Consider the following 16,563-nt stretch of genomic DNA (forward strand, 5'->3'; position numbering starts at 1 on the left):
CTCATTAACTTACCTATTAACCAACGTTCAGCCATTCACCCATTCACTAACATTCACCACTAGACACTTAAACCTAATGTCTAGAAGCTTATACCACAGGAAGGGGGTAGGTACTGTCTCCACTCTGCCACCCTTCCCCAAAAGTCCCAACTCTGTGGTGCAATGTGCTGTGCTTGGAATACATGGCAAAAAATGCAGAGCAATGTTAAGGCAGTTAAAAGCTTAGGCAAAGTGGCAGTCCATTGATGATTACCACTCCACAAAACACCATGGCCATTATCCTGCATACTTCTCCTTACTGAATCAAAATCAGGGTCTTCTGCATTGTCCCCTCCTCAAATTCATTCTTTCTCAAAACGAATATAATGATCAACTTCTTATCTGACAATCTGTAGCTTCTTAACCTCAGGCTAGCTGTCATCTATCCATTATTTCTTCCCTGTTCATTTTCTCTACTTAAGTGGTGTCTGCATTCTCAGCTCTGGCCATTTACCTTTTTTATCAATTTAAAATAATATCAACATTTTTAAAAAATCCACAATAAAAATAGATGATGAAAATCATCAGTCATAACGTGCACAGAAACAATTAAGGATCAAGTTAAAAGTGCTTCATGGCTGATTGTTCATTTAAAATTAACCATGACCCTATGAAAGGTACTGAAATGTAACTGCATTATTTAGGAAAGGTGGAAGGAAGAAATCAAGAAATTAAAGACATGCTAGTCTAACATCAGCTGTTAGGGGAATTATTGGAATCTACAGTTAAGGAAAGAGACTGAGCACTTTAAAAAAAAGCTTTGAGCTGATAATGAAGTGCAGACATGGACATATACAGATGTAGTCATGTCTAACAGACTTAAGTGATGCTTTTTTGTGGAAGAAACTAAAGTAGTAAGCAGAGACTGGCAATCATTTTAGTTCATATCAGCTTCTCAAAGGCATTTGAGAGGGTTCACATAAAAGATTGTAGTTAAAATTAAAGATCATGGAATTTAAGATAGATTATTGATCTACCTTGGAGTCTGTAAGTGGCATCAGGAGACTGGGAAGTCCAGGAATAATGGATACATGCTCAAATTACAAGGAGAGACAAGTGGTGGCCCGCAAGGATCTATGCTGACATCTTAACTTTTCATTAGTCATCCATAATTTATTAATAGACTTAAATAATGTAACATGGAACCATCCACCTGGATTTGTCAATGAGACAAAAATTGGTACACAGTAACTTGGGTTGGCTAAATCATAAAATAACAAGACATTTTCGCTTAAGTGAGTGGATAAACTTCAGCAGATGCATTTCAACATGGATGTTAGTCTATTAATTTTTGTCTAAATGTAGATTGATTCAAGTGTTAATGAACTGGTGAAATGTTAGAAACAATAGGGCTCCATTTGAGGGAGGGACGGTGGCTCAGTGGCTGGCACTGTTGCCTCACAGCAACAGAGACCCAGGTTCGATTCCCACCTCGGGCAACTGTCTGTGTGCAGTTTGCACATTCGTCCCATGTCTGCATGGGTTTTCTCCGGGTGCTCCAGTTTCCTCCCACAATCCAAAGATGTGCAGGTTAGATGAATTGGCCATGTTAAATTGCCCATAGTGTGGGGGGACGTGTAGGTTAGGTGCAGTAGACTGGAGTAAATGTAGCGAAGTGGGGGAATGGGTCTGAGTAGATTAGGCAGCGGAGGGTCAGTGTGAACTTGTTGGGCTGAAGGGCCTGTTTCCACACTGTCGGGATTCTATGATTCAAAGAGATCCAAGAATCAATGTACGCAGATCAATAGAATGTAGCAGTCAATGGAAACATAATCCAAAAGGCTGAAGACTGGTCCAGAAATGTTCACTCTACTTTCTATCCAGAGATGCTGCCAGTCCTGCTGAATTTCTCCAGCAATTTCTGTGTTGTATAAAAATATAGATCTTAGTTAGGTGCCCATAAGAGTGTAAGGCATAAGAGCAGAATTAGGCCATTTAGCTGCTTCACCATTCTATCATGCCTTGATAAATCTCTCAACCCCATTCTCCTATCTCCTCCCTGTAACCCTGTGAATGGAGTTAAATATACAAATCAGCCCTGATCTCATAAAATGATGGAACAGGCTTAAGGAGATGAATGACCTACTCTTGTTACTACCTTCCCACTAAAGCTGCCCATGTGGCCTTAATTTTCATTAAAATAACAGCATTTGAGCTCGTGTTGATTACTGTTCTTTTGTATTGGTTCAAAGGCTCGCAAATAATTTTTTGTCTGTTTTAGTCCACTCATTCTTGCTCAAAGCAGCATGTGTTTATTTTATTTTGCTGATGACTTGTTTCACCATAAATCTTATTCAAGTTGCACACTCTACATCACAACCTCCAGCAGTCTTGTTCAGTTCTAGTTTTTTATTCCACCAATGAGATAGTGAAAATCTTGGTTCTTTTATAACTTTAAATTTCACATCAAACTAGTATTCACAACTCTTATTATTGATTTTCCCTCATCATTGTCTCTCTTTATCCATCAATATTTTTGGCTTTTTTGTCTTCTCTGATGTTAATTTCAAGTCAACATTTTATTCATTCCTCTTGACTTCCTTATAGCAAGTCAAATGCATTCATCCTCCACCATTATGACAGGACACAAGGGTAAGTTAGCCAAAATAACCCCCATTTTAATCCTGCATACAACTTATCCTCCATTTGCTGCAATTGAGACACATGGCATGAATTATTGTACTTAATTATTTTTCCCAGCACTTCAAATTGTGCAACACTTCAGTTGTCTTAGTTTTTCTTTCCTTCTCTAACATGCCAAAACTTTAAATTTGTCAACTCAATTCTGTCTTCCAATTTAACCACTTCAATACTTTACCTTGTCTGACTTGACGTTACTCTGCACAATGGGTCATAGTTCTTATCTGTGATTTCCCAACTTAAAACAGTTCACTTAAATTAATGAACTTAACACTTGAGAGACACATTAACTTACTTCACATTACAATTTCAAACTAGATGCCTATATAAACATTGATGATGAACAGAAGCTGATGGAACAAAATCAAACCCTGTTGGTGTTAGCCATAATTCTTCATAACAATAGGAGTTTGAAATGGTTTCTAATGTTAACACCCACTCTTATTTTCCAAAAGCAAGTTTTATCTTAGAAGACACTTCTGAACACAACAATATTTTGTCCAGATAATTCTTACGTTCTAAATTCCAGATGCCACATAGATTCCGAATGGTCTTATCGAGGGGAAAACTGCATTGAGCTCGAGTCTGAGCCGTTAATTACCATGGTTACTATTGTGTCCATTTTTGGTTTGCTGCTCCTTGTTTCATCGATTACTCTCATCTTGCCAAAGATATTCCACAAATCGATGAAAAACAGGAATGGTCAATTACTGTAAGCTTTTAAATTTTTTTTTCCATTTTTCTTTCCTTTAAAAGCAATTTTTTTCTTTCGTGCATTTTGAATTTTTTTCTAATATTTTTCTGACAATGTTTGAGGAATTCGCAATTTGTTCTGTAACTTAGACACATCAATGGCACTGAGGGCAAGGCAAATGTTAATCAAGCTTTCGAACATGATGAACCATTGATAGTTGACCATCAGCCACCAACTGATTCTTCCAGCATGCCTAGCTGTTCCCGCACCACCACTGCTGCTGCAACACCCACTCAGGAAAATCTGAACTTTAGCAAAGAGGTAATGTCAAACCTTTTTTAAGGTACTGCATTTTCTTTTTTTGAATTCTCCAGAATGCCTTTTTTTTAATGGATTTTTTTTCCATTTTTATTCAAGTGAAGTTTTTTGAATTAGTTTTCTTTTCTCAAAATGGATGACAATGGACAGAAGTGCATGATTAGAACATTTATAAGCCATGCCAAGTTACAATTTAGTGACATACCTATGAAGCAACAAGAGTAGCTGAACATTCACTTTGGACAAAGTTGTTCAAACTATCATCAGACTACGAAAGGTACACAGTTAATTTGATTATGATGTATACATTAAAACACAACAGTGTGCAATCCAATAAAACACAAATACCTTGTGGATTTCCAACATTGTGCTCATGAACTTGGTCAGAAAACAACAAATGCTGAAAATTACAGCATCCATGGAGAGAGAGTAAGCTAACGTTTTGAGTTAGAGTTGGGGGGAAAACATTTATGCTATAGTTTGAGGAGGTGGGGGTAGTGGATGTAGGGTGCTGACGGTGAAAAGATGTTAGTAGTTTACATTAAGCGATTGGAATGTGAGAATGACGAAACAATGGTGTGTTTCTTGCTAGACTTGAAAGAACAGTAAGTGGAATGGGGGGAGGGGAAGACAAGCTAAAAGAAAGGGAAGGAATGGGAGTTGGTTCACAATTTAAAGGTGCTGAACTCAATACTAAGTCCAGAAGGCTGTAAAGATCCTCGTCTGAAGATGAGATGTTGTTCTTTCAGTTTGTGATGGGATTCATTTGAATACTGCAGCATGCCAAGGATAGACAAGTGGGCATGCGAGCCGGATGCTGTGTTAAAGTGATCAGCTACAAGAAGGTCAGGGTACTGCTTGCACACAGACTGGAGGTGTTCCACAAAGTGGTCACACAGAGCGCAGTGAACACAATGCACAAAATTGGAGGAGGTACAAGTGAAATGCTGCTTCACCTGAAAAGGCTGTTTAGGGCCTAGGATGGTGAGCAGGGAGGAAGTGAAGGGACGGGATGTTGCATCTTCTGCCGTTACATGGGAAGTTGCAGTGGAGAGGGATCAGTGTTGGTGGTTGTGGAATGGACTAGGATGTTCCAGAGGGAACAATCCCTACGAAATACAGACAGGGGGAGTGAGGGAAGGATTTGTTTGGTGCTGGCGTTCTGCTGGAGTTGTCTGAAATGGTGGAGAATGATCCTTTGAGAGCCCTGTCAACCACAGTGAGTGGGAAACCATGGTTAAGGAAGAAGCAAGCCTGTACAATCCCCATCCACCACCACTCTCCTCTGCTTGGCTGAACTTGTTCTATCACTGAACAATTTCTCCTTTAATTCATCTCACTTCTGCCAAGTCAAACGAGTAGTTATGGGCAGCCACATGGGTCCCATTTGTGCCTGCCTCTTTACGGGGTATGTGGAACAATCCTTGTTCCAGTCTTACACTGGCCCCTCCCACAGCTTTTTTCTCGATACATGAACAACTGCTTCGGTGCCACTTCATGCTCCTGCCAGGACCTTAAAAATTTCATTCATTTTTCCTCTAATTTCCACCACTCACATTGTCAATTTCTGACACTTCCTGTCCTTTTTTGACCTCTCTGTCTCCATTTCAGAGACTAAACTGTCCATTCCATCCACTACAAAGCCATTGACTTGATAAGTACCTTCACTAGGGCTCGTCAGACCCCACGTCCTGCAAGAATTCCATCCCATTCTCCCAGTTCCTTGGCCTATGTAGTACCTATTCAGATGATTCTACCTTTCAAAACGGCACTGCTGATATGGCTTGCTTCTTCCATAAACGTGGTTTCCCACCCACTGTGATTGACAGGGCCCTCATGCGTATCTGACCTATCACCCATGCTTCCATCCTTGCCCCTTCCCGTCACTCACGACAGTGTGGTTGGCTTCCCCTTGTTGTCACTTTTCACCAGCCTCCACATTCAAAGGATCATTCTCCACCATTTCAGACAACTCCAGCAGGACGTCACCACCAAACACATCCTCCCCTCACTCCCCCGTCTGCATTTCGCAGGGATTGTTCCCTCCAGACATTCAAATCCATTCCACAACCACCAACACCATTCCCTCTCCACAGCACCTTCCCATGTAACTACAGAAGGTGCAATATCTGTCCCTTCACTTCTTCCCTGCTCACCATCCAAGCAGGATCCTGACCTTCCCACATCCGGTCACTTTAACAGCGTCCAGTCCTCAGCATGCTGCAATGTTCCAATAAATCACAGTGAAAACTGGAAGTGTTGATGTCCATTTTTTTTTCCACAAATCCAGACGACACGTTTTCTGTTCAACAATGGTAGCTTTATTATCGGACAGCCGGCACTAACGTCACTAAAGTAGCTGAGTGCCTACTTGTAGCGGCTCTTCTTCACGAATTTCTGCATTACATCCAGAGACAGTATATTTTATAGGAAGTTGAACAAAGACTTATCAGTCACATGGATAATTGACATCACATAACTTAAAGTAGACAATTAAGATTTTAGAAAACCTGATGATTGCTGATAATGTGTTGCTGGAAAAGCGCAGCAGGTCAGGCAGCATCCAGGGAACAGGAGAATCGACGTTTCGGGCATAAGCCCTTCTTCAGGAATGAGGAAAGTTTAAACATCGATTCTCCTGTTCCCTGGATGCTGCCTGACCTGCTGCGCTTTTCCAGCAACACATTTTCAGCTCTGATCTCCAGCATCTGCAGTCCTCACTTTCTCCTCAAAACCTGATGATTGTCAATGTCCTGAAATAATGTGTGAATGGACTATAGAAATCGATTATTATATCTTCCGTGATTATGTGTTAATGGAAAGGAATTAAGGCAGAAAGGTTTTGCCTGCTATAAATGGGGAACTCACATACCTACGCTGATATGGAGGTGGGTTAACTGGGGGGATTCACATACCTATGTTAAAATGGAGGGGAAGTGAGAGAATGGGAGACGGAGGCAGCTAACTGGATTGGGGCCATCGTTATTAGTCCTGTCTGGAAAGGACAAAGGTCTTGTCTAGGCTTACTTGCATGGAATGGGGGAGTCCACATGTGTGGATTGAAAGAGTTCAGACTTTCAGTTGCTGTTGCAGCAAGTTTTTTTGGTAGTGGGATTTTTAAGCCTAAAGTCCCCAATGTGCCCTGAAAGAGAAGCAAAGGATAGAACTGACATTCCCCCCACCCTCCTCAACCTTCCCCCGTGACATTTTAACTTCATCAGAAGACCAACATCTCATCTTCATTCTAGGCTCTGTACAGCCTTCTGGACTTAATATTGACTTCAGCTCCTTTAAATTGTGAACCAACTGCCATTTCTTTTAACTTGTTATCATGTCCTCCACCCCCCCCCCCCCCCCCCCCCCCCCCCCCCCCCCCCACCCCATTCCACTTAATGTCCTTTCAAATCTGGCAGGAGACACATCATTGTAGCCATTCTCACAATCTGATCACTTAATCTGGACTAGCGATATCTTTTCTCCATCAGTCCCCTATACCCTTTACCCACACACTACCCCTCCTCAAACTATTGCATCAATACTGTCCCCTCCACACTTCATTTCAGCTCTGATGAAGAGCCATCTGGACTCAAAACATTAGCTTGCTCCCTCTCTATGGATGCTGTGATCTCCAGCATTTGTTGTTTTCAGTATTTTTTCCAGCATCTGCAGGAATTTGATCCTTACACCCAGTTCAGAAACAATATTTCCATCTTTTATGAAAGCTGCTAACTGTTTTTATTATCTCAACGAATGTCTCTCTTGATCTCCCCATCCTACTCCTCTCCCACAAATGTAACAACCTCAATTCAGATACTCAACTTGAGGGGGCTAGACTTTTAAAACTCATGAAAATTTAATCCAACAGTAACCCATATTTTACAATAAGAAAATTTGTAGAATATGCCAGCTTTTATGTTTTCAAATGCATAAGATGCAACTGTTTTGTTTTACAAACCAAGTATAAAACTGTGGTCTGATTCCTCGAACTCACAATGGCAGCTGTGCCATTATCATGCCATTGATTAGTCCAGAGACGTGAGATGACGATCCGCAGATTTTGGGGTAACCTAAAAATGTTTAGATCTAATGTGTTGCATTTTAGAATGTGGATGCTTACCACAGTATCAGATTCCCTTATCCATTATGTTAATATGAGCAGTAATAACTGAAATAATGCCTCATTCATATATATATAATGTGATCCAGAAGGCAAAGTGTGAGTAAAGATTTAATAATTACCTTTTAATATGATATTGCCCATCCCTCAACCCTACTCACACCTAATTGGTACATTTTGGCAAGACGAGAGATAACCTTGGAGAAGTCTGAGATGATCCAGGTGATATTCAACTCTTCAAGTAGATTTAATTCCAATTCAGGATGCTGTGTGGTTTGGGGAGGATGGTGTTGCCACGTATCTTTCACTTTCTGGATGACAGAAGTCATAATTTTGGAAGGTGCTACCAAAGGAACCTTGGTGAATTGCTGTTAAGTGTCTTATAGGTTGCACACAATGCTGCCGCTGCATCAGTGGTGAAGGGAGTGAATGTTGAAGGTGGGTGATGGGGTGCTAGTCAAGTGGGCTTATCACTGGACTAGTAATCCAGAGTCCAGGTCCTGGGACATAGGTGCAAATTCCAGAGCAGCAAGTGGATTTTGAATTCAATGATTAAACCTGCTAATACCATTGACAATGGTCATGATGACGATCATCAATTGACATAATACCTATCTGGATTAGCTCTATATTTTAGGGATGTAAATCTGCTTTCCTTACCCATAAAGACTACATTTGACACCAGAGCTGCAGCAGTGTAGTTGATTCTTAGAAACCTGCTAAAATGGCCTTGCAAGCCACTCAGTTCAAAGGCTTCTGGCATGAGCAACAGTATTGCCCACATTTATAGAGTCATAGAGATGTACAGTATGGAAACAGACCCTTCAGTCCAACCCGTCCATGCCGACCAGTTATCCCAACCCAATCTAGTCCCCCCTGCCAGCACCCGGCCCATATCCCTCCAAACCCTTCCTATTCATATACCCATCCAAATGCCTCTTAAATATTTCAATTGTACCAGCCTCCACTACTTCCTCTGGCAGCTCATTCCATACATGTACATGCTGTGTGAAAAAGTTGCCCCATAGGTCTCTTTTATATCTTTCCCCTCTCACCCTAAATCTATGCCCTCTAGTTCTGGACTCCCCGACACCAGGGAAAAGACTTTGCCTATTTACCCTATCCATGCCCCTCATAATTTTGTAAACCTCTATAAGGTCACCCCTCAGCCTCCGACGCTCCAGGGAAAACAGCCCCAGCATGTTCAGCCTCTCCCTATAGCTCAAATCCTCCAACCCTGGCAAATCCTTGTAAATCTTTTCTGAATTCTTTCAAGTTTCACAACTTCTTTCCGATAGGAAGGAGACCAGAATTGCATGCAATATTCCAACAGTGGCCTAACCAATGTCTTGTACAGCTGCAACATGACCTCCCAACTTCTGTACTCAAAATCCTGATCAATAAAGGAAAGCATACCAAATGCCGCCTTCACTATCCTATCTACCTGCAACTCCACTTTCAAGGAGCTATGGACCTGCACTCCAAGGTCTCTTTGTTCAGCAACACTCCATGGGACCTTATCATTAAGTGTATGCTTCCTGCTAAGATTTGCTTTCCCAAAATGCAGCACCTTGCACTTATCTGAATTAAACTCCACCTGCCACTTCTCAGCCCATTGGCCCAACTGGTCAAAATCCTGTTGTAATCTGAGGGAGCCCTCTTCGCTGTCCACTACACCTCCAATTTTGGTGTCATCTGCAAACTTACTAACAATACCTCTTATGCTCGCATCCAAATCCTTTATGTAAATGACAAAAAATAGAGGACCCAGCACCGATCCTTGTGGCACTCCACTGGTCACAGGCCTCCGTTACCAGAATTAGTACCTGAGCCCTCACCATTTACTCTGACATAGTTATGGCTGTTTATCATTTAAACTTCTTAAAAAATATATAAATCTTTACCATTCCATGGAGAAGGAAAAGCAAACCATTCAGAAATCAAACGAATTAATGTTATCAGAATTTGATGATTATTTTATTAATATTCATTCCAGTAATGTGGGTGTTGCTGACGAGACCAGCATTTGTTATCCATCCTAAATGCCCTTAAGAAGGTCATGGTGAGCTGCTTTCTTGAACTGTTGGATGTTCAGTGGGTAGGAGTGGAACTTTCAGGTGGTTGTGATCTCATGTTTCTGTTCCTTTATCCTTCAAGATGGTAGTGCTTGTGGATTTGGAAGATACAGTCTAAGGAGCCTTGGTGAATTTTTGTAGTACATCTTGATTCTAATACATACTGCTACCACTGTGCATGGATGGTGAAGGGAATGAATGTTTGTGGATTCAATGCCAATCAAATTGGATGTTTTGTCCTGGATGGTGTTGAGCTTCTTGAGTGTTGTTGGAGCTGCAGTCATCCAGGTTTCTTTATGCCTTGTAGATAGTGAACAGGATTTGATGATAGAGGAGGTGAGTTGCTAACAAAAGCATTCCTAACCTCTGACCTGTTCTTGCAGTAACTAAAGTAATATGACCAGTCCAGCTCCCTTTCTGGTCAATGGTAACATATAGGGATGTGATAATGGAGTGCTCAGCAATGATAATGCCACTGAAAGTCAAGGAGCAATTGGTAGATTCTGTTTATAGAACAGTCATTGTCTGCTACGTGTTGGCACACATGCCTCTTGCCATCCAAGCCTAGCTGTTGACCAGATCTTCCTGCATTTTGACATGGACTTCTTCAAAATCTGATGAATTGCAAATGGTGCTAAAGACTGTGCAGTCATCAGTGAACAACCCCAATGCTGACCTTATGATGGAGGTAAGGTCATTGATAAAGCCCCTGAAGATGGTTGGGTCTGAAGTAATACCCTGAAGCTGAATGACTGACCTCTGACAAACACAATCATCTTTCTTTATGCTAGGTATGACTCCAACTCATGACACATTTTACCCCTAATTGCCATTGCCTCCAGCTTTGTTCGTAAGATATCAATAATAGATTAGAGCCTACTCCACTATTTAATACGATCATGGCTGATATGATACTCTTCAGATCAAATTTCCTGTTCTTTCCCCATAACCCTTGATTCCCCTACTGATCAACAATGAATCTAACTCAGCCTTGGATATACACAAAGATTCTGCCCCCACCGCTCTCTGTGGCAAGGAGTTCCAAAGACTCTCAAGCTTCAGAAAACTTTTTTTCTCATCTTAATCTTAAATTGGTGCCCCTTAATTTTGAGGCTATGTCCTCAGTTTTCTCATGAGTGGAACATCCTCTAACATTTATTGTGTAAAGCCCCTTACTGACCTATAGGCTTCCATGAGATCACTACTTATTCTTCCAAATTCCAATGGGTAGAGTCCCAATCTGTTTAACCTTAGCTCACAAGACAATCTATCCATATTGGGAACATTCCTTTTGAACCTTCTCTGAACTGCCTCCAGTGAAATTATATCCTTTCTTAAATAAGGGGACCAAAATTGCTCATAGTACTCCAAGTGTTGTCTCACCAGCACCTTTGACTTCCCTACTCTTCTAAAAAGGACCAACATTCCATTAGCCTTCTTAATTAGATGCTGTGCCTGTGTACTAGCTTTCTGTGTTTTGTGTACAAACACCCCAAGTCCCTTCGTGTTGCAGTTTTTCTCCATTTGAATAATACTGTTGTTTTGATCTCCCTTCCAAAATGAACAATTTCACATTTTCTCACATTATACATCTTTTGCCAACATTTTACCCACATACTCAACCTATCGCTATCTCTCTGTAAGTTGTTTATATCCTTCTTGTAAACCTGCCTTTTCAACTATTTTTGTGTCATCTGCAAACACTTGGTTACCATACATTCACTTTCTCCCTCTAAGTCAAACTGCTAGGGTTTTTTAATGCCACGCTTGCTGCCTAATCTATTAGTTGCTGCTTTGTTTGGCATGCAAAAGAAATTGAAATGAAGTCAATGCACTATTTACAGAGTGAACATTTTAATCTAACACAAATTGGATAATTGTGTATTTCAGTTCTTCATCAAATTCTAGTTTATAAATAAAATATTTTGCAATGATAAAATGAATCACATTAATAAAGCATTGGTATTCCCTGTTCCTACAACATGTTAGATACTAACCTCAAATTCTGCATTCAACATGATTGAATTATTGATGCAATAGAATTTTGTTCTGTGTTTTATTTGCATAGGTCACTGGAGTTCCTTTCAAAGCCTGGTCTGACAAGCTAGCATTGAAAAGCACGCAATCTGAAAATTTTCCACAACCCAGAGAGGTGAGCTTTGAAAAGAAAACATGTTTTTAGATAAGTCTATTTCAATTTATAAACTGTTACCTTTGAATTTCCACCTCAGGGTGAAAAGGGTTTAAAAGTAGGCATCCAAATGAGAGTAAAGATGTGATAATAGATTGTACTAGGTAAATGTTAGGCCATATTGGAAGTATTGTTATTAGTTTTGGGTAATCAATAACAGAAATGATGTTAAAACCATACATTTGTAAATGGCGTAGATTCACCAGGATGATACCAGGGATGGGACTCTACAAGCATAAAAAAATTTTAAGCTACAAGGACAATAGCCATCAGAGTAGTAAAGGTTTAACAGACATTTAATTTAAATCTTTTGCATTAGAACTGGCCTTGATAGGTTGGTTAGGATAAGACTTAAGGTGAAGTATTATATAAGGTTGAACAGGTTGGTTAGAATAAGACTTAAGATGAAATATTGGATACGGACTGAAAATGATTTGACGTACACTCGAATTCACTCTGATTCATTCTGTTGCAAGCAGGCTGTGAACTTTATACTGTCTTCTTATTTACTTTCAGCATTTTCAAGACTTCATGATATTAGTAGTACTAAACATGCAGTTGGGGTCTGCATTCCTGAGTGGTGTTTTAAATGTCTCAAGTTCAAGTAAATATGTACCACTTGAAGTAAGACTGTACCTTTTAAATGGCTAGAGCAGATGATTGGAATTTATTGCTTAAGTGACCTTGAACTGGAAAAAACACAGCAATGATGCAGAGAATTACACAATCACAGAATTGTAATGGCACAGAAAGAACCATTCAGCCAATCATGCCAGCACCATCTCTTCTAACAATCATCATTACCGAGTACCAATCTCCTACTTCTTCCCGGTACCCTTGTACACTTGCTCTTTCAAAGTAATTATTCAATGCCCTCTTGAATTCCACACTTGAACCTGCCTCCATCAAACTTCTAGATAGTGCATTCCATATCCTGTCTACTCCCTGAGTGAAAAAGATTTTCACATTCCACTTGCTTCTTTTGCAACATCGCTTTCAATCTGGCAGTTGTTCATTTCATGAGCACAGTATGGAAGATAGTGAGCTCCAAGGAGCTCCATGTAGCACTTGAGCCCTTGGTGCAGGAGGTTAACAGAAAGAGAGAGGTTTTCTATCCACAGATTCCAAGAGATACCCACGCAATTTTGGGGAGGTGATAGGAACAGGCAACTGTGTAGATCAGTGCCAGAAATGTAAGCTGAGCATTTAAATGCAATGCTAAAAGACATTTGGTGACCTCATGAGTGGCCAAGGTCAATAAATGCAACTTAAAATGTCACATTCTACTAACTGCCCCTTTAGCCTCACACATAGTTCAATTTTCCAAACCCATCCTCCACCTACCAACAACCTCTATCAATCACTCTTCATGCCTAAAGTTAATTTGCTTTACCTCATCCACACACATAGAGCATTGTTCCAAGCCTCAACATAGTTCACACCCTGCCAGCTATTCAATCACATCATCTAACCATCGCCTAAATACATTGCAGGATAAATGGCACACAACTGACTAAAACCACACCCAGCCAGTCTGCAAAAAAACACAGTTGCTTGTCCTCACCCTGATGGTGGAGGAGTTAATAGTTTGGAGTGACTGTGACCGCGGCTGTGGGCAACAGTGGGTCATAAGAATTAAAGATGATAATGAGATAATATGACCATAAGAAATAGGGTCTGAAGAATGGTGCTTGGTCTGTCAAACCTGCTCCACCATTCAATAAGATCATGGTTGATCTGACATTCCTCACATCCACTTGCCTGCATTTTCCCCATATCTCTCGATTGCTCTATTAATCAAGAATCTATTTGTCTCACCCTGAAATGTACACAAGGACTGAGTCACAACAGCTCTCTGTGACAAGGTATTCTAAAGATTCAGAACCCTCAGAGAATAAATTCTTCCTCCATTCAGTTTTAAATCAGCATCCCTTTGTTCTGAGATGCTGCCCTGTGGCCTTAGACTCTCTAGATGGGATGTCTTATCTAATCCAAAAAAATCCACAAAGAACTGCAGATGCTGGAAATAAGAACCAAAACAGAAATTGCTGAAAAAAATTCAGCAGGTCTGCCAGCGTCTGTGGAGAGAAGGCAAGGTTAACATTTCAGTCCCACTGAGCCTTCTTCATAATGCTGTGATATTGCCAGACCAGCTGAGTTTTTTTCAATAATTCCTGTTTTAGTTTATTCTACCTCATCCTTATTTACATATCCCAATTTCCACTTTTGCACAACTTCTTCCAATTATCAAGCTGCACATATTGCAAACATGCCTCTCTTGTTTTCGCCTCACCCTCTGCTGACCTCAACTCAACACTGTGCTTTTCACCTTTCAGATACCCTAAAATACTAGATGCTTAGACAAGTACTGCTGCATGAGCATGAAATGGAAGAATAGAGATTGGTGGCAATGGGCCTTAATACTCGTGGCCAACTGCTCAGATACATTGTTTATTCTTTAGAATATAAGAACTAGCAGCTGAAGGAACATATTTGCCCCTTCTAGCCTGGTCTTCCACTTAACAAGTTCATGACTGATATTTAACCTTAACTCCACATCCCCACTGTCACCAAATTTCCTTCTTTCCCTTAATACTAAAACAAATCAACCTCTATCTTGAATAAACTCAATGATTGAGCATCTAACGGAATAGGGAACAACAAAATTTAAAATCCTATGAGTAAAGAGTTTCATCTCAAATTATCAAGCCCGTGACCATGCACTCTACATTTCCCAGAGGTAACATTTTCTTAGCTGCCCCTTGAGAAATTTATGTTTCAGTTAGATCCCCTCTCAATTTTCTAAACTCCAAGGAATGTAAACATAATATACTAGTCTTTCTTCATAGAACAATCCCATTAAGAATTAAATGGCTTTCACATGACCCATACATTCCCCATGACCTTTCTATGTCACCCCCTGCCCCATAGTCCTTTGTAACCCCATGTAAACATAAAGTCATGCCCACTACCCTTTCCCCTTACACCGTCCATGCCAATTACAAAGCCCACACCATAGCCAATCCTCAGAAGTTATACTGGGATGTGTTTAAGTAAGTTTTAAGTGACCATTGAAGAATTCACTCTTTAGAAAACACTTGTTGATTTAAAAAAAACTTCCTTCAACTACTTAATCCCTTATAAAAACAAATGTTTGCATTCATAGACCTGCTTAAAAGGCTTTACATAAACACTTGGAGCTGTCAGTCAGTTATGCAACACAAATCCTTTTTGATAATCTTTAGGCATATGTCAGTATGAAACAACAAGTACTAATTCTATTTTACACAACAGACAGTTTATTCAAAAATTTGAATTCCAGGACATTTAAATGCCTTGACAGCTTAATAATTCCAATGAGTTTAACAATTCCCTTAAAAGCTTTACATTTCTAGTGAGCTTGACAAATCCAATGAGTTGATCCACTTTTAATACACATTTATGACTACTTTCAACAATCCCAAAGGGAACCTTGCCTTCCCAAGAACATACTATGTCACTTTACAAGGTGTCCATCAATTTATCCAAAAACAAATACTGTTATGACCTTGTTCAGAAGGGTGAACCAATTATTTTCATTGTCCCACAAATAAGTATTAAATTTGAAAATGTGGGTGTAATTAACAAGTGATATCAATAATATGACAGAAGTTTTACAGCCTAAAAAGGTGATATTCAGCCCACTGTGCCTAGACCAGCTCTTTTCAAATGAGCATTATTATCTAATGTCAATGCATTTTCTCCATACAGTTAATATTATTTTTATCCAATAATTGCCCAATGCCCTTTTGAATGCCTCAATTGAACCAGCCTCCACCACACTGCCTGGCAATGTATACATATCCTAACTAGTTCCAAAGTGAAAAGATTTTTTCTCATAGATCATTGTTTCTTTTGCAAATCACTTTAAATCTATGTCTTCTCATTCTTGTTTCTTTTAAAAGCAGTAACAGTTTCTTCCTATCTCCTCTATCCAGCCTACTTATGATTTTGAAAACCTTGATCAGAGTTCCTTTTAACCTTCTTCTCTCTCAGGGAAACAATTCCAGTTTCTTCAACCTATGCTTGTAATTGAAGTTTATCATGTCTGGAATGATTCTTATAAATTGCTTGTGTGCTCTGTCTAATGCATTCACATCTTTCCTGTAATATGACACCTAGAAATGTACACAGTACAGTTGAGATCTAACAACTGCCTTGTAGCTGTATATAGTTCCAATATCAGACACAACTTAGCCAGGCTCCTCAAGTCAATTGATATTTTTTTTAAAATTATTCAAGTGAAGGTGCAAATATTCCTAATGTTTCCCTGAGAGAGAAGAAGGTTAAAAGGAACTCTGATCAAGGTTTTCAAAATCATAAGTAGGCTGGATAGAGGAGATAGGAAGAAACTGTTACTGCTTTTAAAAGAAACAAGAATGAGAAGACATAGATTTAAAGTGATTTGCAAAAGAAACAATGATCTATGAGAAAAAATCTTTTCACTTTG

General features: G+C 39.8%; 1 protein-coding gene across 2 annotated transcripts in view; it reads left to right on the forward strand.

Annotated features, from left to right (window-relative positions):
- Positions 1–16,563, forward strand: part of impg1a (interphotoreceptor matrix proteoglycan 1a) — a 141,462-nt gene that overhangs the window by 113,511 nt on the left and 11,388 nt on the right. The window contains exons 15-17 of one of the 2 annotated variants that reach the window (XM_043696237.2): positions 3,209–3,391; positions 3,523–3,694; positions 11,952–12,035. In XM_043696237.2, coding sequence (XP_043552172.2) covers positions 3,209–3,391; positions 3,523–3,694; positions 11,952–12,035 — 439 coding nt within the window. The remainder of the gene's footprint in view (positions 1–3,208; positions 3,392–3,522; positions 3,695–11,951; positions 12,036–16,563) is intronic. The other variant, XM_043696238.2, reaches the window with a different exon arrangement.

This window comes from Chiloscyllium plagiosum, unplaced genomic scaffold, assembly GCF_037043375.1.
Source record: "Chiloscyllium plagiosum isolate Xiang-an unplaced genomic scaffold, Cpla_swu_hap1 HiC_scaffold_10, whole genome shotgun sequence".
NCBI lineage: Eukaryota > Metazoa > Chordata > Chondrichthyes > Orectolobiformes > Hemiscylliidae > Chiloscyllium > Chiloscyllium plagiosum.